Genomic DNA, 19,657 nt, shown 5'->3' on the forward strand with positions numbered 1-19,657 from the left:
TTCATTACAGTGTCGACCCATCGGGGCCAGAGTTTCACGCTGGTTAAACTCTGTTGCTGTGTGAACTTATACCTGTAATTTCCACCTCTGCAACTCATATTGCTTGTTTTTAAACTAAGAGAATTTGAACTCTAAGTTCCCCTGCAGTTTAGAAGTCCTGCTGGATGAACGCCCTTTCTCGTTCCTGCCTGCAGGAGATACCAACACTCTTCTTTCCCCAGACGCCTTCTACGTAAACACTACATTTCCCATGAACACCCACAGGCGTTCACGTAGCGCAGCCTTTGGTCGTCGCTCACGCCCTTTATACCCATTTCCGCCCGCGAGCCACTTCCTTTCCTTTCGGCGGAGCGCGGCGGCAAGATGGCCGTGCAAATTTCTAAGAAGAGGAAGGTGAGTCTCTGGGGCCTGTGCTTGGGAAATGACGGTGCCACGCGGGTCAAGGGCTTCCCGAGGTGCCACCGCGAGGCCTGCGGCTCTGTGCCCTGCCCTAGAAAGCGGTTTAGGCTGCCTGGCGTTCCCGCGGGCCGCGGATCGAGGTGGATTGAGTGATGAGAGGCCCGAGCCAGGCGAACACCGAGGCCCGGGAAGGGAGAGACCCATTTTTTTCTGATTCCGAGTAAAGCTCAGAGAGATGGGTGCCAGGCGCCTCTTCTGTCCTGGAGAAGGTGTTTGTGAGCATTTTTTGGTCCACAGAATTAGTAAACACATGAGGGCGTGTGTCATTTCCCTCATGTGTTACCCGGTGGTTTTGGGAAGGGGAAAGTTTCTTACCTTCTTACTGGTCGTGTTTGGGTGCAATCTGCTGGCCCCAAAACCTTAACTGAAGAGTTACTGACGGTTGCTTGTTACGTCTGAGGACCCCGGGAGGAAGCTGCCTCTGATTTAACGTCTTATCATTCCACGAGAAAAAACTGTAAAAATCATTAGCTTTAAAAATAGTTTGTCATTTTGTATATGAAAACATCGATGTTAAAATTAAGTCCACGACGCTGTGAGTTAGGATTTGCCACCTCTGTTTACAGTTAAATCAACAGGTATTGTAAGGCCAGATAACATGGCTGGGATTCTTTAGACGGTCCAGGTGGTGTCTACAAGTGAGACGGCTTCTATGTTAAGTTCACTATCTATTCCTTCACGGTGACAAGTACGGTGTCTTTGCTGTGCTGAGTGAAGTGTAAATGGGCCATTTTAGAGCAGTTTCTTGTTTTGCATGTGGACCAGTTTTAAACCCTTCGATGAAGAGATGATGACGAGTCTGACTTGGGGTGTTCTCTTTGCCCAGGTGGCCTACTCTGTGCTGCGTTCTGTGGCACGGTTTAAATGGCCCTGGCTGAAGTAACTTCCTAAAGATGACCTAGAGGCATTTGTCTGAGAAGGGTTGCTGCACTCCTGTTGGAACAAGGGTTTGGAATCCTTGGTTGGAGGTATTTAGTTTTGGTGAGGAACGCATTGACTAGTAAGACTAGACTGGCTCAGATGACAGTGAACCTACACCGATGTCCTAATTTTGAACTTTGCTTTTTTTGGGTTAGTTTGTCGCTGATGGCATCTTCAAAGCTGAACTGAATGAGTTTCTTACTCGGGAGCTGGCTGAAGATGGCTACTCTGGAGTTGAGGTGCGAGTTACACCAACCAGGACAGAAATCATTATCTTAGCCACCAGGTAAAACTCACTTGACTGCCCATCATCTATTGTAAATGCTAAGTTGGTTTATTCTCTGTGAACTTAAGGTACAAACAACCAATGAATCTGGGCTTAGTGAATATAACTGCTTAAAAGCTGCATTTTAAGGCCAGGCGTAGGATTGCAACTGCATTTTTAAAGTTTGACTTTTGTTTTTGTTAAAAATTTTATGCTTTGTGGCAGAGATTTTTGCTACCACACATATATGCAAGATTTAAAGTTACATCCAGCATTGTAAGAGTCATGAATTGTCACCTTTTCCCCCCAGAACACAGAATGTTCTTGGTGAGAAGGGCCGGCGGATTCGGGAGCTGACTGCTGTAGTTCAGAAGAGGTTTGGCTTTCCAGAGGGCAGTGTAGAGGTGAGTGATTCTGGCATGCCAGAGATGATGGCTCTTCAGAATGATACTTCTAAAAACTTTCAATTTGGAAACTTTAATTATTTGTTCATTACAAATGGACTGGTATAATTTTGTTGAAATTCTCTTAATGAATAATGGGCTTAACTTTGTAAGCCTATTCTGCTAACGGATGGTGGTTAAAGGATTTTACATTCAACTTGGGTGTATGATGGATTGACTATCCTCATTGGTGTCCTTGGTGTGGCTAAAGGAGCCAGGGTGGGAGGGCAAGGAACCTGCACTGTGTGTAGGTGGTAGAAGTGCTTTAGGAATTGAGGAATACTGAAATTGTATGCTGTATGTGATGGTGGTGTCCAATCTTTTGGCGTCCCTAGGCCACATTGGAAGAATTGTCTTGGACCATACTAATAGCACACAAAAAATCATGATGTTGAATTTGTGTTGGGTCACATTCAAAGCTGTCCTGGGCTGCATGTGGCCTGTGGGTTGGACAAGCTTGGTGTAGAAAGTGATGCTTGTATGACAAATGTCAAATTTTCAACTTTCAGTTGAAAACAGTGGTGACTGGTAACACAATTTCCCTTGCTTCCTTTAAAGCTTTATGCTGAAAAGGTGGCCACTAGAGGTCTGTGCGCAATTGCTCAGGCAGAGTCTCTGCGTTACAAACTGCTGGGAGGGCTTGCTGTGCGCAGGTAAGTATCCTGAGACCTATGGTCCTGACCTTTTGTGTGTATCGATATACATGTCTGCCATTTGTTAATTAAGCAGATGAACTATTACAAAGTGACAGGATCTGCTAATCTCCTAGGATTATAATAAGGTACTAAGTCATGCCTTCACTGAACTAGCAGACTAACAAGACTGCTAAAGCAGCAAGAACCATAAAGGGTATATTCAGTGTTGTAATGGAGAATTGTTACGGGTGCTTTGGGAGTTAAACACAAATAGAACTGTCCAAGGAGGGGACCAACTCCTGTTGGTTTTCTCAAGGATGCCTTACAAAGAGTCCTGTGGTGGGTGGTGGGCAATGGGGAATAATTTAGGCCTGTTACTGGGTATGTTGTTATGTATCCCTAGGTGGAAGTGCCTTAGTACTTGTGGGATACCATGAAACTTAGAACAAGCTAGTAGGGGTCATTCAAATCTACTTAGTGTGTTCACTCTTAAAATGGTACTGTGAAGAGATAAGACCTGCCGGGAGAGAGTTTAAAATCTAGACACTTAAAACCTCTGAGTTGCATGCAGGTAGTAATGTGAGGGTCCGCTGGTAGGATTTCAACTGGAAGTTCTTTGTGCAGTTTGTATGTAAAGGCATGGGAATGCCTGGCCTAGAGGAAAGCTGTGCTGTAGGAAGGTTAACTGGTAGGGATGGGTGGTATAGGCCAGGCTCTAGGTAAGGACCTAGAAAAGACTGCTTACCTGGTTTGAGTGCCAGTTTTGTTGCTTAGAACAGTGGTTCTCAGAAGATTTGTGTCAATCCCAGACCCACCAAATGGGAAACTGGATGTGTGACTCAGCAGTCTGTCTTAACTCTCCCCAACATGGGCTTTGCACACATTGAACCAAGTTAATGAACTTCTGAGCCTAGGATCTCCTCTGTTTTCTAAGGGGGACCATTATACCACCTCTAAGTTGTGGAATAGTAAGTAAGATAATGTGAAAGGGCCTGGAGGTGGCTAGCTCTCCAGTTAGTATCTTGCAGAGTGTAAATTACCGAATGAGTTGCAGGTAGGGCATATTTTAAAATGTTTTATCAGCATTCTAATAGCAAGGTACCAGGATCCTGTGTGTGTTAGCTTTCCTAGTGAATGAGACTTCTGGAGGTTGCAGAATATTTCAAGGGACAACAAAGTGGGTACTTGTAAAAATGTGGTTCTCAATTTTGGTTATATGTGAGAATCACCCAGGGAGCATTTTTAAATACATAAGCCTGGACTTTGCCCATTTAATTGGCTTAGAATAGGGCGTAGACATCAGGGTTTCGTTTATTTTAGCTTTCCGAGGTGATTCTGATAGGCAGCCAGGGTTGGAAAGTACTTGGTTAGGAGCTTGACGTACTTGATGAATATTACCCTAAGATTAGGTATGATAAGTGTGGAAGAGAATTACTATCTTTGGGGCCAGATTCTTGTCAGATTTATTCTCCATTAAAGGAACATTGAAAACTAATTTTTCTTCTGTTTTTTAAACCTGGTGGGGGTTAAATAAATTCTGTCCTTGACAATAACACAAATGGACCTCTCCTGTTCTTCTGAAGGGCCTGCTATGGTGTGCTGCGGTTCATCATGGAGAGCGGGGCCAAAGGCTGCGAGGTTGTGGTGTCTGGGAAACTCCGAGGACAGAGGGCTAAATCCATGAAGTTTGTGGATGGCCTGATGATCCACAGCGGAGACCCTGTTAACTACTATGTTGACACTGCCGTGCGCCATGTGTTGCTCAGACAGGGTAAGCAGCTGAGAGTGCTTGGCAAAGGGCATTTGGACACATTTGGTTTTCCACAGACATCTAAGTATTTGGGGAGTTTATCATGGAAGTGGCTGGGCATGGTCATACTCCTTGGCATATTGATTGCCACGTTTATCTGTAAGTATTGAATTGCTGATACCTTTAGATCCAAGAGTTGGTTTGTCCTTGTTTTAGCCATCTGTGTACCCTTCAGTGATGACACGATGACGAATCAGAAAGGTCACGTCCTGCTCTTGGTCCTTGTCAGTGCCATGTTTTGTGGTGCTGTTCACAGGTTCCTTTTGCAGAAGTGTCCTATTCATTGATTGATTTAGAGGCATTTGTCTGAGAAGGGACCAGACTCAGGGTTGTTTGAGGAAACTGCTTGCTCTCTTTGGTCTTGTGTGGTGGGGGCCAGTGACACCCCAGCTGTGTGCTAACAACTGTGGTGTCTTCTAGGTGTGCTGGGCATCAAGGTGAAGATCATGCTGCCCTGGGACCCAACTGGTAAGATTGGCCCTAAGAAGCCCCTGCCTGACCATGTGAGCATCGTGGAACCCAAAGATGAGATACTGCCTACCACCCCCATCTCAGAACAGAAGGGTGGGAAGCCAGAGCCGCCTGCCATGCCCCAGCCAGTCCCCACAGCGTAACAGGTATGCCTGCAGGGGCAGGGGACTCGGGGCAGAATAGGGTCCTTCCTAGTCTTTCTATTAATACTTGTAGCCCACACTCTGGTGAGCATTTGGTGATGTGGGAGAATACAAGTTGAAACCTGGGGTCTCTTTAACCCTCAGTTCCATTGGGACAGGTGTTTGCTTTTATTTCAGAAGAAGTTCCTGCTTTTACTCCTGTGTATGAAATAGTTTTCCCTTATTTGCTCAAATACTTTATTTTATTTTTTTGAGACAATCTTGCCTGTCGCCCAAGCTGGAGTGCAGTGGCAACTTCTGCTTCTCGGATTCAAGCAATTCTCGTCTCAGCCTCCCAAGTCGCTGGTATTACAGGCATCTGCCACCGCACCTGGCTAATTTTTGTGTTTTTAATAGATACAGGGTTTCACCATGTTGGCCAGGCTGGTCTCAAACTCCTGACCTCAGGTGATCCACCGTGCCTGGTTGCTCAAGATTTTCTAGATACATTTGCTAGTAATTGGCTATTCTGTCCTTTAGCAGCCCGTGTAAAACAAGCCTCCTATGGTCAACATTTGGGGGTTTTTTTGTTTATAGATGTTTTATATTTTGTGTCTCTAGGAGCCCTGTAATTTTTTTATGTGAAAAAGGACAAACCCTTATGTATGTATTTTTTGTTAGTGTTGCTAAGTGGGAGTATGTATCCATTTGGTAAATGAAGGCTTAATAACTCTGGTAAAGTTTCTTAATTTTGTGGTTTATTTGGTTTCAGGGTCTCCTTGGCAGCTGCATTCTGGAGTCTGGATGTTGCTCTGTAATGACCTTTAATAAAATCTTGTACAAAGACACAAAGCCCGACTTGACTGTTCAGTATTCAGACTGAGAGGCATGTTGACCTGCGGAACATTACATATCTTCTTGGTTTAAACCATACTTGGGGTATTTGCAAGGGCCAGAATATTAAGACCCAAGCAAAGCTAACTAGAGAAGTATCTTTGTGTGATAGTGAAGGCTGATGGCAAGCGAGGCAGCACCTTGATTCTTTGTACTGTAGTTCAGGATTGTATGTTTAGAAGAGGGAAAAACTCAATATAGAGTTTTTCCTGTGTGTAAAGTGATCCACGTTGCACATACAAAGTGAGTATAAATGGCCATTATGTTTTGTGTCATGCTGTGTTCTAAGTGTTTTTTACATACGTACTCATTTAATCAACCTCTATAAAGTGTAAAGGAAATTTGCTTGTGCCACCATATTTAAGGATCAGAAGTAAATTTGCCTAAGCAGTAAAAAGCTATCATTAGAATCCACATTCCTAAGTTGTGTTCTCTAGACCATTATGTTCTGGAGAACTATAAAGAACATTTAAATTGTCCCTGATTTTATCTGTCAGTGTTGTGAAGTATTTTCTACCAGTATGTATTTTACAAGAAATTGGGCACTATTTACTCAGGAAAAACTAGTGAGGGAGAGGTTGGCTTGAAAATCATTGAGACTGGTGATAAATCAGATTCTGGTTGATCACAGAGGGGACTTCCAGGGACAGCTGTTATGGCCTGCAAGGCCAATTGAGTGGCTGCTTCCTGGTGATGGAGCCTGGCTGGTGAGATAACCCTGGCTCCGTAGATGGTTTAGCAGCTGCTGTGATTATTTGGTCGTCTTCTCAATTAGACTGAGCTGCACATGGTATTTATTGATCAGCACGTGGTAAGGGCTTAATATTTGAGATACGCACAGAGTAGGAAACACTGACAAGTGTCTGCCCCCCTCCCTGTTTAACTCATAAATTGGTCATCTTAATCATTTAAGTGTACACTGATATAGTGATACAGTCAGCCCTCTGTCTAAGGGTTTTGCTTCTGTGGATTCAACCAACTTTGGATCAAAAGTAGTCAAAAAGGATGGTTGTGTCTGTATTGAACATGTAGACCTATTTTTCTTGTCATTTGTCACTTACTGTACACTGCAGTGTAACAGTTGTCTACGTAACATGTGCATGAGGTATTAAAAGTAATCTAGTGGATATGTTTAGGTTACCTTAGATATAAATACTGTACCATTTTGTATAAGGAATTTGAGCATCTGGGAATTTTGGTGTTTGAAGAGGGTCCTGGTACCAATCAATGGTACTGCAGGAAGACTGCTTGTATATTCCCATTGTACAACCGTCTCCAGAACTTAATCTTGCAGATGTGTTGCCCCTCCCCTACCTTTTTGAAAACACCTTTGATGTTTATACGGAGTCCTGTCTTTTTTTTTCTTTTTTTGAGGTGGAGTTTTGGTCTTGTCCCCCAGGCTTGAGTGCAGTGGTGCTATCAGCTCACTGCAACTTCCGCCCTGGATTTAAGTGATTCTCCAGCCTCAGCCTCCTGACTAGCTGGGATTACAGGTGCCTACCATTATGCCCAGCTAATTTTTGTGTTTTTAGTAGAGATGGGGTTTCCCGTGTTTATCAGGCTGGTCTCGAACTCCTGACCTCAAGTGATCCTCCCCGCCTGGGCCTTCCATAGAGTGTGAAACCACTGTACCCAGCATCTGATCATCCTCAGATTGAGTGCTGGGAACAGGTGTGCTGTATATTAGATTAGGTTATCTTTTAAATTCCTCATGAGTTTTCTTCAGTCCACTTAAAATTGGAACTTCAGCCAGTGGGATAAAGTAGTGCTGTTAATTCCCACTAGGTGTTGCTGTAACAAAGGAGATGTGCAGTAAGAGTAACAGCTTAAGGAGAAAGAAAGGTAGTGAATTGTGACAGAAAAGTAAGCAGATTAGTGTATACATACAGTACTGAATTATTGGGAGAAAGTAGTGCTGTTAATTACCACTAGGTGGTGCTGTAACAAAGGAAATGCAGTAAGAGTAACAGTTTAAGAAGAAATAAACAATTTTGACAAAATATGTAGATTGTTAGTGTATACATTATTGAATTATCGAATATCCCTATGTGACCATTTAAAAATGCCAACATGTGTCCAGCTGTGGTGGCTCACACCTGAAACCCCAGCACTTTGGGAGGCCAAGGCAGGTGGATCGCTTAAGCCCAGAAGTTCCAAGCCAGCCTGGAGAATGTGGTGAAGCCCTGTCTCCACCAAGAAATTTTAAAAATTTGCCAGATGTGGAGGCTGAAGTGGGAGGATGGCTTGATCCTGGGAGGTGGAGGTTGCAGTGAGCCATAATAGCGCCATCATAATCCAGCCCAATGTGGGTGACAGACTCTGTCTCAAAAAACAAGACCCCCAGATTTGTCCACTCCCTTGTAGCTAAGAAAGTATGGGAGGCCAGGTGCATTGGCTCAGGCCTGTAATCTTTAGGAGGCTGAACTGGGAGGGTTTTTTAAAATTTCTTTTTGACAGTCTTGCTCTGCCACCCATGCTGGGAGTGCAGTGGCCTGATCTTGGCTCACTGCAACCTCAGTTTCCCAGATTCAAAGTAATTCTGCCTCAGCCTCCTGAGTAGCTGGGATTACAGGTACCTGCCACCACACCTGGCTAATTTTTGTATTTTTAGTAGAGATGGTTTCACTATGTTGCCCATCTGGTCTTGACATCAAGTGATCCCCTTGCATTGGCCTCCCAAAGTGCTGGGAGCACAGACATGAACCACTGTGCCTGGCATTTACCTTGTTTTTCAAAGTAATTGCCTCCCTAGACAGTATAATAAAAAGTACTAGCAAGTTATTTTTAATATTTAATATGTCTTGGCCAGGTGCAGGAAAGAAGGCTGAGACAGGAGAGTCGTTTGAACTAGGGAGGTGGAGGTTGCAGTGAGCCAAGATCATGCCACTGCACTCCAGCCTGGGGGACAGAGAGAGACTGCCTCAAAAACAAACAAAACTTAGTATGTCCTAAGTGGGGAGGGAGAGTTGAAAATGCTTGTCGCTTGACCAAATGGTATTACTCTTGCAGCTAGGGCTGGGCCACAGGAGTGCTGTTCTGTAGAGGAGTTGAGTCTCTAAACTTAGCTGCTGTTAGAGAAGGTGGGAAGACCTCTGAAGTAATTTCATAAAGGCCTTGTGGCTCTTGGTGAAGCAGTCTGACATTGTCAGTGTCCTGTGGGGACAACCATTCAGCCTCATGTGTGGTGCTGGACACAGTCAGAGGTCTTAGCTTGTAATCTGTGCAAGTGGATGGAATCCTGCTGCAGTAGTGGTCATGGCCCCACCCTCAGGACTGCAAAAGGCTTACAGTTAAATACCCAGGTGAAGCCCATCTACAGCAGCCCTGAAGGAAAGGCCCAACAAGGACTTGCCTGTCCCTCTGAGATTTTGTACCTTGCTGTTTACACTGCTTGCACCCTTGTGACTGATTCCAGTAGAACTTAGTGGAAATTTGCCTTTGTAAAGCCTTCCCTGATCTGGCTTTTGCTGTTATGGACTGATTTGTGTCCCCCAAAATTCTTAGGTTGAAGCCCTAAACTCCAATACGACTGTATTTGGAGACAGGCCCTTTAAGGAGGATTGTGGTGCTAGCTTGGCTCTTCTCATGGACCCTATTGCCTTTCCTGGCTGGATCAGTCCTCTGCAGCTCCATCCCACTTCCACAGTTGGGCCTTGATGAATAAGGAGAGATTTGCTTACTTGTAGCTCTCCTAAAAGTAATTCAAGCCAAGGCTATCACTACCTCTCTCTGTTCCTTTCCAACACTAAATAGGGTTTGTGAGAGGCGGGCAAGAAGAGGCATTGAATATGCAGATGGGAGTACATACTGCCCTTAGGGACTCCTGCCGCCACCCCACCACACTGCCAGCTCTCCCATCGTCCACCCGACCAGTGATCCCAAAGTAATTGGATGTTCTCTGATGGAGAGGAAGCGGCTCAGGCCAAAGCAGCCAAGGCTGAGGGCCAGGGGTCACAGGAAAGCTCAAGAGTCGTTTTCTTTCTGTAAGGGCTTCAGATACAAAATCTGAGGTGATTCTTCTGCCTCAGCCTCCCAAGTAGCTGGTACTACAGGCACCCACCACCCCACCCAGCTAATTTCTGTATTTTTAGTAGAGACAGGGTTTCACTATGTCGGCCAGGCTGGTCTCAAACTCCTGACCTTGTGATCCGCCCGCCTCAGCCTCCCAAAGTGCTGGAATTACAGGCGTGAGCCACCGTGATTTTTTTTTTTTTTTTTTTATCTGAGACAGAGTCTTGATCTGTGGCTCATCCTGGGGTGCAGTGGCTCAATCTCAGCTCATTGCCGCCTCTGCCTCCAAGGCAAGTGATTGTTGTGCCTCAGCCTCAAGAAGCTGGGACTGCAGGCACACGCCACCATACCCAGCTAATTTTGTTATTTTTTGGTAGAGATGGGGGTCTCACCATGTTGGTCAGGCTGGTCTTGAACTCCTGGCCTCAAGTGATCCACCCACCTTGGCCTCCCAAAGTGCTGGGATTACAACCATGACCCACCATGCCCATCCTGTTTTTATTTTAACTTGTGAAAATTACATGTGTTCCAAATGATATCTTTTAAAAACAAGTTAGTCTGTTCATAAATATGGTAAAAATTCAAGAATATAGAAAAGAAAAATCAGCCCCTCTCCCACTGCCGAGCTCACCCTCTGCAGAGGTGTTCTCCACTGTTTCTTGTGTATTCTTATAGAGGTACAGTCTGTGTATACATAACTGAGTGTATGTATTTTTATCTTTTCCCAGATGCTATTACTGTAAGTATGACAATACTGGCAGCTTATGCATGATTTTTTCAGAAGTCATTTTAAAAGAGCAGGCCTGCCCTCTCAGGATCACTTCACCACAACAGGATTTTAGGAAAGACCCCCACCTGTCCGCAGCAAATGCATTGTACCTGCAAGCAAAAGAAGAAACTGGCCAAAATAAGCAGCATAGAACTTTACTGGAAGGATCTCAGGTAACTCAGAGTCCATGAGAAGCCTGGAAAACTCAGCTCTGAAATGAGCTCTGGGGAGGCTGGCATCAGGGAATGCAGCCAAGGTCATAGCTGAAAAGCAGCGTGGTTTAGGGTGTTGTCACCATTACCAGACTCCCAGTGAATGGTTTTTCAGCTGTCCCTTTTTTTGTGTGACTCTGAGGTTCAAAGTTGTGGGTGTGAGCATCTGATTGGCCGAGCCTGGTGTCTGACCCAGCTGCTGAAAAAGATAGCTTTGGCTTCCACAGTGGAAGTGAGGCCCAGCCCACTGCCATACTCACTGAATGCCCCTCTCCCCCAACTAGGCAAGGAGTTGATGCTGGGTGGCCAAAACCATGTTGTGAAATTGTCCCTAGAACCCACTGGTAGAAATATGGCTGTTGCCAACATGAAGATAAGAGCTGAAGCCTTTCACCTAGACTTATCAAAGGTTACCGTCAGACTCTGAAGAGTTAGGTTCTAGTCATCAGGTTTCCTGGCAGCTGGTGACAGACTGGGAGCTGCTGAACTCATCAGCTTGCCCATCAGGCAAGGAAGAGAACCCAGAGTGTGAGCCAGAGTCAGGGATGAAAACACCACTGTTAGGGTAGAGAACTAGGAGAAGCACAATAATGTGTGCTGAGAAGACAGTGGATAAAGGGTTTTTTGGGAGGATGACTCCCAGACAGAATCTGGGCTGCTGAAACCCCCAATGGAATGTGATAATCTGGAGCCTGCTATCCATATCTGTGATCTCACAACCATAAGGGGAGGGCCAAGAAATTTCAGCCACAGACCCCACCCAACTCACCACCTTCAGTCAGCCATTCTCCAGACTCCTACCTGGGAAATTAGGCAAAGACTATGAGGATGTCAGTACTGCTGTGGTGATGAGTTGAGTGGGGACACCTTCCTCTGTAGTGCTTTACTAAGGAGACGAGGTGGGGAGAAGCTGAGCATTGCAATCAGAGACCTAGGATCAAATCTTGGCACCAGCACTGATTCAGTGAGTGGGTGACCTTGGACCTTTCTGATCCTTGGTTATCTCACAGAGCTGTTGTGGGAGTTAAAGGAGATGTAACTATCAGTATGTGTTTCTGTGTTTCTTCTCTAGTGTTTATTGTCTAGTATATTCCCTTTGTTTGGAGACTTCATAACAGTTAAGAGCCCAGGTCTGGCTAGGTGCAGTGGCTCACACCTGTAATCCCAGCACTTTGGGAGGCCTGGCCTGGTGGATCAGTAGAGGCCAGAAGTTGGAGACCAGCCTGGCCAGCATGGTGAAACCCCATCTCTACTAAAAATATAAAAATTAGCCAGGTGAGGTTTGGTGGCACATGCCTGTAATCTCAGCTACTTGGGAGGTTGAGGCATGAGAATTGCTTGAACCCAGGAGGTGGAGGTAGCAGTGAGCCAAGATCGTGTCACTGCACTCCAGCCTCGGTGACAGGGTGATACTGTGTCAAAAAATTAAAAATAAGACAACACTCATTGTAGAAAACTTGGACAATAAAGGAAAACACAGCTAAGAGAGAAAAAGAGCCCAGCTCTTTAAGCCTGATAGTTTGGATTCAGCACCAGGTATACAACTTAGCAGTACGAGTGCAAGCACATCCATTACCTCCTTGTGGCTCCTTTTTTTTTTGTCATCTGCAGGTAGAGTGCTTAGCACAATGCCTGACCTACCACAGCAAGTGCCCAGTAAGTGCTAGCTGTTACCATTACCACTACTTAGGCAGATCCTCTTGGATTTTAATAGCTAAATTCATGATAATGCATTCTGCCCATCCCAAACCACATGTGCCCTGACTACAGGTGCCACACTTTCTGCTTCTGCTTAAAGGTGTAGATGGGCAGATAATCAATATCTACATTTTATTATTTTTTTTAATTTATCATTCTTTTTTTCAATGGCTCAATTTGAAATTGGATGACTTTTTTTTTTCAAGATTTTTTTTTTAAATATGGACTGCTTCACGAATTTGCATGTCATCCTTGCTCAGGGGCCGTGCTAATCTTCTCTGTATCGTTCCAGTTTTAGTATATGTGCTGCCGAAGCGAGCACAATATCCACATTTTAAAAGATGGTGAATTTGGCCGTTTACTGTGCCTTGTTCCATTTTCCATCTTGAATATTTCTTTTTGTTGTTGTTTTTGAGACAAAGCTCACTCTGTCACTTAGGCTGGAGTGCAGTGGCACGATCTTGGCTCACTGCAACCTCCACCTCCCAGGTTCAAGCAGTTTTTGTGCCTCAGCCTCCTGAGTAGCTGGGATTATAGGCACGTGTCACCAGACCACACCCTGCTAATTTTTGTATTTTTAGTAGACACAGGGTTTCGCCATGTTGGTAAGGCTGGTCTTGAACTCCTGACCTCTGATGATCTGCCCACCTCTGCCTCCCAAAGTGCTGGGATTACAGGTGTCCCTCTAGTGATTCTGAGATGTGATGTTGCTATGTACAAATGCAGCTGTTGTACTTCAAAGTAGGGCCTGCCAACATAAGAGCTGGAAAACATTTAAGTATAGAGAGTGAATATTTTCAACCTCAAAGATTGTTTTTCTAGGCCAGGTGCAGTGGCTCACGCCTGTAATCCTAGCTCTTGGGGAGGCTGAGGTGGGTGGATGACCTAAGGTCAGGAGTTCAAGACCAGCCTGGCCATAATAGTGAAACCCCATCTTTTAAAAAAAAAAAAAAAAAAAAAAAAAAAGATTGTTTTCTTACTATTCTCCTCAGGGACATCAGATTTTGAGATTATTTTATTTATGAAACCATTTGCTCTTTTTTTCCCCCCCTTATAATACCCAGACTAGTCTGACGCTGTTATTAATCAAAGCTACATTTATAGGATAAGGATGACCATGGTGAGAAGGTAATTGTTATATGTCCTGAGCTTGCTATAAACATTTAATCTTCTTGACATCCCTTATAATGAACAGATTTCATCACTAACCTCATTTTGCAAGTTTAACACATACAGTACATCTTAGGGGGAATTTGTGATTTTTCTCAGACTTTAAGAAATATTGGCAGGGTATGGTGGCTCACATCTTTTATCCCAGCACTTTGGGAGGCCAAAGCGGGAGGATCACTTGAGCTTAGGGGTTCAAGACCAACCTGGGTAACATAGCCAGACTCCATCTTTAAAAAAATTTAAAAATTGGTCGGGCTTGGTGGCACATGCCTATAGTCTGTTACTGGGAGGCTGAGGTGGGAGGATCGCTTGAGCCTGGGAGGTAAGAAACATTGGCTGCTCTCTCCCGGCCCCTCCTTGGCCCTTGCTGAGTCCTCCTGGCCCCTTCCCAGAGCTGCAGCCCCAGACCCTTGCTTTCTGAGGTGCTGCTTGGCCCAGGGGACTCAACTGCTAGTGGTGTGCCCCAGCTATAGGACATTGCCACCAGAAACTACACCTGTAAGGGGATGCTGGAGTCTTGGGAAGGAAAATGACTGTTAACCTGTGGAGATCAGCTACTGTGTGAGCATTGGCCAAAACGACCGGGCTGGTCAGCCTCAGCCCAGATCGAGACCTAGAGGCCAGGAAGGAAGTGGGTCTACCTCCCCACTGTGCATGCAGCTGGTCAGATAAGAGGTGGAGATACAGGTTCCACCCCTCCAGGACCACCAGCACCCAGGGAGTTTGTAGCCTCACGGCCTGGTTTTCCACAAGTCTGCCCCACCCCTGTGGCCACACAGCTGAAACTTTGGCTCTGCTTTCATTCGAGGGATGAGTAGGCTGGCATTGGGCCAACTGCCACCCCTGGCCCTGGACTCTGGTGACCATGTGATCCAGCTGGCTGGGACAATGCCTGGACCACCCTACCCATTTCAGTGTCCTAATTCTTTTTTCTGCTATTGTGGCAATCTGGTGGTAAGTATAACCTTTTGGCAGAGTTTTTGAACTGCCTGTAACCCAAGATCCTAAACATTTTTTAACCATATTTGGGTTATGTTTTATTTTGGTTTTTTATCTACAATGGAGAAAGACTAAGATGGAAAAAAATACAGGATGGGTGGCAGTGGTGATGTAGGAATAAAAAGTTTAAAAAAAATTTTTAATGAGAAATAAAATACAGGATGAAGTGAACTGAAAGATTGGTTTAAATGCACTTCAAGGAAAGTATTTCTGTGTTGGCAAAATTTGAGAATAAATTGGTTTTGAATTTAAAAAAATACATATTTAGAATGTCAAGATCCTATAGAATGTCAAGATCCTAACTTCCAATTTGAGAACAAGTAACCTGACACCCTGGATTGGGAATGACTTGTGTGATCCCAAACCCTAATTTTGACAAAGAAGATGGAGCCCCAGTAGCTCTGAAATTCACATGACCACGCCTCTGCTGCCTGGTCCAGGGCTGTGCTAACTGCTCAGCCTGCCCAGGTACAGCTGGGTCTTTGTCTACAGAGCAGGGAGCTCCACTGTGATGTATGCGTCTCGCCTGCACTGGCAGGCCATCGACTACCCCCGCAACCAGCCTATGCCCACAGCCCGTTGTGTGGTAAGCAGGAGAGCTGGACTCTGAGCCCTCAATTGCCTAGAGAGAGGGTAGAGCTGGCCTTTAAGATGGTTTTGCTTATTAGAGAGAGCGGAAGGGGAAGCATCACACAGCAATAGGGCCACTTCCCTGCCAGAGGGGGTGGATGCCAAAGGTGCTGGATCCTTAGCTCACTGGTTTACCCTCAACATACCAGGAAAAATAGTCATCCCGATTCACTGGTCCAGGTTTTTATCACACAGTATTGTGTGATGAAATTCTTCCTGTAGAATGACTTAACTGGATGAAAATATCATGTTTCTTTTTTGTCTTTAGAAACGTGTTGCTCTGGCCAGGCACAGTGGCTCATGTCTGGTATCCCAGCATTTTGGGAGGCCGAGGTGGGTAGATCACCCGAGGTCAGGAGTTTGAGATCAGCCTGGCCAACATGGTAAAACACCGTCTCTACTGAAAATATAAAAATTAGCCAGGTGTTGTGGCATGCACCTGTAGTCCCAGCTACTAGGGAGGCCGAGACAGGAGAATCGCTTGAGCCCAGGAGGCAGAGGTTTCAGTGAGCCGAGATTGTGCCACTGCACTCTATCTTGGGCAACAGAGTGAGACTCCATCTCAAACAGTAGTAATAAAAAGAAATATGTTGCTCGTTCACCAATTCTTGAGTTTGAGGAAATTGATTAGGAAAGATGTTTCTATGACTAATTTCACAACCATCCTTAGAGACTGGAGTGCTGTGCTGCTATGTGTCTGCATTTATTGTCTGATTTGTCCAAGTGAAATGTCCTCAACTGTCATTATTCTTTTTTTGTCATTATGAGTGGAAATTGAAAAGTCCTGAATTCTCCAACCTTCTGAAAGATTATATAATTCTTTGGGCAATGCAATAAAGAAACCAAAGGACGATGCAATAGTGATGGTTTATTTCACTACCGCATCTTCTTTCTGGCAGTACTATCTTTCTTCCATTTTCTTATTAGTCGTGTGTACCATGGTTAGATATAATTAATGAGTAATATGAAATAATTTTTAGGAGGAAATAGCAAATTGTTGCAAGATATAGGAAAATAAGCTCATCAAGAGCTCAAATGCATTTTAGATTTATAAAAGAATCGGGCTGGGCACGGTGGCTCACGCCTGTAATCCCAGCACTTTGGGAGGCTGAGGCTGGCAGATCATCTGAGGTCAGGAGTTCGAGACCAGCTCAACCAAAATGGAGAAACCACATCTCTACTAACAATACAAAATTAGCCGTGCATGGTGGTGCATGCCTTGTAATCCCAGCTACTCAGGAGGCTGAGGCAGGAGAATGACTTGAACTCGGGAGGCGGAGGTTTTGGTGAGCCGAGATCACACCATTGCACTCCAGCCTGGGCAACAAGAATGAAACTCTGTCTCAAAACAAACAAACAAAACAAACCAGGCTGGGCGCAGTTGCTCATGCCTATAATCCTAGTACTTTGGGAGGCCGAGGAGGTCAGGAGTTCCAAACCAGCCTGGCCAACATGGTGAAACCCCATCTCTTCTAAAAATACAGTAACAACAAAAAAAAATTAGTGGGTGTGGTGGTTCATGCCTATAATCCCACCTACTGGGGAAGCTGAGGCAGGAGAATCACTTGAACCAGGGAGGCAGAGGTTGCAGTGAGCCGAAATTTTGCCATTGCACTACAGCCTAGGCAACCAAGTGAGACTCTGTATCAAAAAAAAAAAAAAAAAAAATCCAATATATTCATATGGTAATGAATGTTTCATTTTGTTTTATTTTAAATTTTTGAGACAGAGTCTCCCTGTTGCCCAGGCTGGAGTACAGTGGCACAACTTAGGCTCACGGCAACCGCCACCTCCCAGGTTCAAGTGATTCTGCCTCAGCCTCCTCAGTAGCTGGGACTCCAGGCATGTACCACCACACCTGGCTAATTTTGGCATTTTTAGTAGAGATGAGGTCTCGCCTTGTTAGCCAGGCTGGTCGTGAACTCGGTCTTAAACTCCTAACCTCAGGTGATCCACCCACTTCGGCCTCCCAAAGTGCTGGAATTACAGTTTTGTTTTTTTTTTTTTAATAAATCTTGTTCTTTGGAAGACCACTAAGAATAGCCATAAAATATCAATTCTTACAAATAGAACCGCTCAAAAAAGAAACTCAAAAACTAAATTTGGGTTCAGTGGCTTCTGAGGGTATACCACCAGTGAAGTAAGTCTCTGTCCTCAACAAGGGAGCGAACGGCAGACCCACACACCTGAGGGCTCTGCTCTCGGAACTCCTGGCCTGGCTTTCTGCTGAGTGGCAGCAGTCCCTCTCCCTCATTTGGAGACAAGAACCATGTCTCCATCTAGCTGCAGGCCTCTAGGGCGGGGACAGTATCCCATCGCACTGGGATTCCCCATGGTGGCAATGCCGGTCTCTCCTTCCACACAACTGTGCTGCACTCAGGCTGTTTGTCAGGTTAGCAGAGCCTGGGGGAGACAGCTGGGCCCTGGTCTGAATCCAGTGCTAAGTCTCTGTCTCCTCATTTGTGAGGGCGCAGGCGGGCAGCAGTAGTGCCTGCCTTACAGCTGTTACAAGATGTAGTATAGTCAATGGGAAGCCTTGTTCCAGGCATTGGAGGACACAGGTGAAGCTGACACCTTTTCTGCCTCAAGGGGCATCCTATGGGTGTGTCAGGAGAGACTACAGAGGTCACATAAAAAGAAAGGCCTGGCTATGTGTCCGGTGATAGAGAGGGCAGCAGATAAGGAAGGGGCACAAGGAGAAGAGGCAACTCTGGGGTTGAGGTTATGAAGTGGGCCTGGGTGGACAAAGAGGAGACGGCGTCGGCACTTGCATGAAAGCGAACTGGAGGCACAAACAGTCAGTTCAGGGGAAATGGGGCGCTCTGCCTGGCATGCCGGAAGGCTCCAGCCAGCTGAGGTGCCCGCGTCTTTGGTAAGAACATGCCCTGGCTCTGCCCCTACCTTTTTCCTGAGTAGTCCAGTGATATGGTGCCTTCTTTGCTTTGTCCTGAGCACTCCCCACAGGGTGGGAGTAGGCAGGCTCCGTGTCCCCACTCCCCTCCCCCTGCTGCCATTATCAGCTGTGTCCAGATGGTCACAGGCTCCCTAATCTAGGATAATCGGCAGGTCGGAGCTCAGCTGGGACCCGGGCCTTTATGCCTGCCATGATGGGCCAGCCCCAGCTGGAGAGACCCTGTAGACAGGGCCCTGGGGCTTTGGAAGAGGGGGTGGGATGTGGGGCTGGCCTTGTGCTGGAGGGAGACGCAAGTAGCAGATGATGATTCCTCTTCCAAAGGCAATCTGAGTACAAATGAGGGGGAGCCTGCAGCTGGGGCCTGGCCAGCTTCTCCAGGCCTCACAGCCACAGGCACAGAACCTCGCGGAATCTGTCTGTGGCATCTTTTGTTCCCTTTCTCTCCCTCTCTGAGCTCACCCCTCCCTACCCAGCAGTTGGTTGTTGCCCCTAGAGCCCCAGACTTTTTGTTTTGTTTTGTTTTTGAGATGGAGTCTCACACTGTTGCCTGGGCTGGAGTACAGTGATTCGATGTAGGCTCACTGCAACCTTTGCCTCCCAGGTTTAAGCGATTCTTCTGCCTCAGCCTCCCAAGGAGCTGGGATTACAAGTACCCGCCACCATGCCCAGCTAAATTTTTGTATTTTCAGTAGAGATGGGGTTTCACTATGTTGGCCAAGCTGGTCTCGAATGCTTGACCTCATGATCCACCAACCTTGACCTCCCAAAATGTTGGGATTATAGGTGTGAGCCACTGTGCCCAGTGCCCCAGGCGTACAGTGCCATCAGGAACTTGTGCCCCCATTGACATTGGGCACCTCACAGGATCTGGTGCAGAGCAGGGTGGCTGCATTCTCAGAGGCCTGTGGCTGTGGTGCCCACACCCTGAGCCTGCAGTTTGCTGTGAGCCTCCACTCCGTGGTTGTTCAGGGATTCATTACTTTTTGGTTTTGCCTCTTCCATGAGTAGGGGAGCCCCGACACCCCCCTTGTATCTGGCTCCTAGCAGTGAGTACTGATCATCTCAAATTTAAGGACGGTAACTTCATCTGGGAGGAGTGTGGGAAGCGATGTGTTTGGGAATGGACACAGGCCTACAGAGGTGTTTGTAACCATGTCTTTCTAAGTGGTGGGAAACAGACATTTTATTATTCTTTAACTGTTTATATATATAACAGGTTCTTTTTATGCATGAA

The 19,657-nt window shown here is 45.9% G+C and overlaps 1 protein-coding gene and 3 non-coding genes across 4 annotated transcripts; 3 read left to right on the forward strand and 1 right to left on the reverse strand.

Moving 5' to 3' along the window:
* The first annotated feature begins 277 nt into the window (after positions 1-277).
* Positions 278-5,974, forward strand: RPS3 (ribosomal protein S3). The gene is made up of 7 exons (XM_032259091.1): positions 278-393; positions 1,536-1,666; positions 1,956-2,049; positions 2,647-2,741; positions 4,307-4,494; positions 4,954-5,150; positions 5,899-5,974. Exons 1-6 carry the CDS (start codon positions 364-366, stop codon positions 5,145-5,147), a joined length of 732 nt encoding a protein of 243 aa, XP_032114982.1. The 5' UTR covers positions 278-363; the 3' UTR covers positions 5,148-5,150; positions 5,899-5,974.
* Positions 1,234-1,380, forward strand: LOC116537129. The gene has a single exon (XR_004262970.1). It is a non-coding gene; the product is annotated as a small nucleolar RNA SNORD15 (small nucleolar RNA).
* LOC116537128 lies at positions 4,703-4,848 on the forward strand. The gene has a single exon (XR_004262969.1). It is a non-coding gene; the product is annotated as a small nucleolar RNA SNORD15 (small nucleolar RNA).
* A 6,951-nt stretch (positions 5,975-12,925) lies between the features above and the next one.
* Positions 12,926-13,032, reverse strand: LOC116537117. Its single transcript, XR_004262960.1, has one exon. It is a non-coding gene; the product is annotated as a U6 spliceosomal RNA (small nuclear RNA).
* Between the last annotated feature and the right edge of the window lie 6,625 nt (positions 13,033-19,657).

The sequence above is a fragment of the Sapajus apella genome, unplaced genomic scaffold, assembly GCF_009761245.1.
Source record: "Sapajus apella isolate SASKATOON/1434 unplaced genomic scaffold, GSC_monkey_1.0 scaffold106, whole genome shotgun sequence".
Lineage (NCBI taxonomy): Eukaryota > Metazoa > Chordata > Mammalia > Primates > Cebidae > Sapajus > Sapajus apella.

Excerpts from the sequence above, each read along its gene's own strand:
- RPS3 (XM_032259091.1), top strand. The coding sequence starts at position 364 with ATGGCCGTGCAAATTTCTAAGAAGAGGAAG. Across the intron at positions 394-1,535 it reads AAATTTCTAAGAAGAGGAAG|TTTGTCGCTGATGGCATCTT; the intron begins GTGAGTCTCTGG and ends TTTTTGGGTTAG. Across the intron at positions 2,050-2,646 it reads TTCCAGAGGGCAGTGTAGAG|CTTTATGCTGAAAAGGTGGC; the intron begins GTGAGTGATTCT and ends CTTCCTTTAAAG.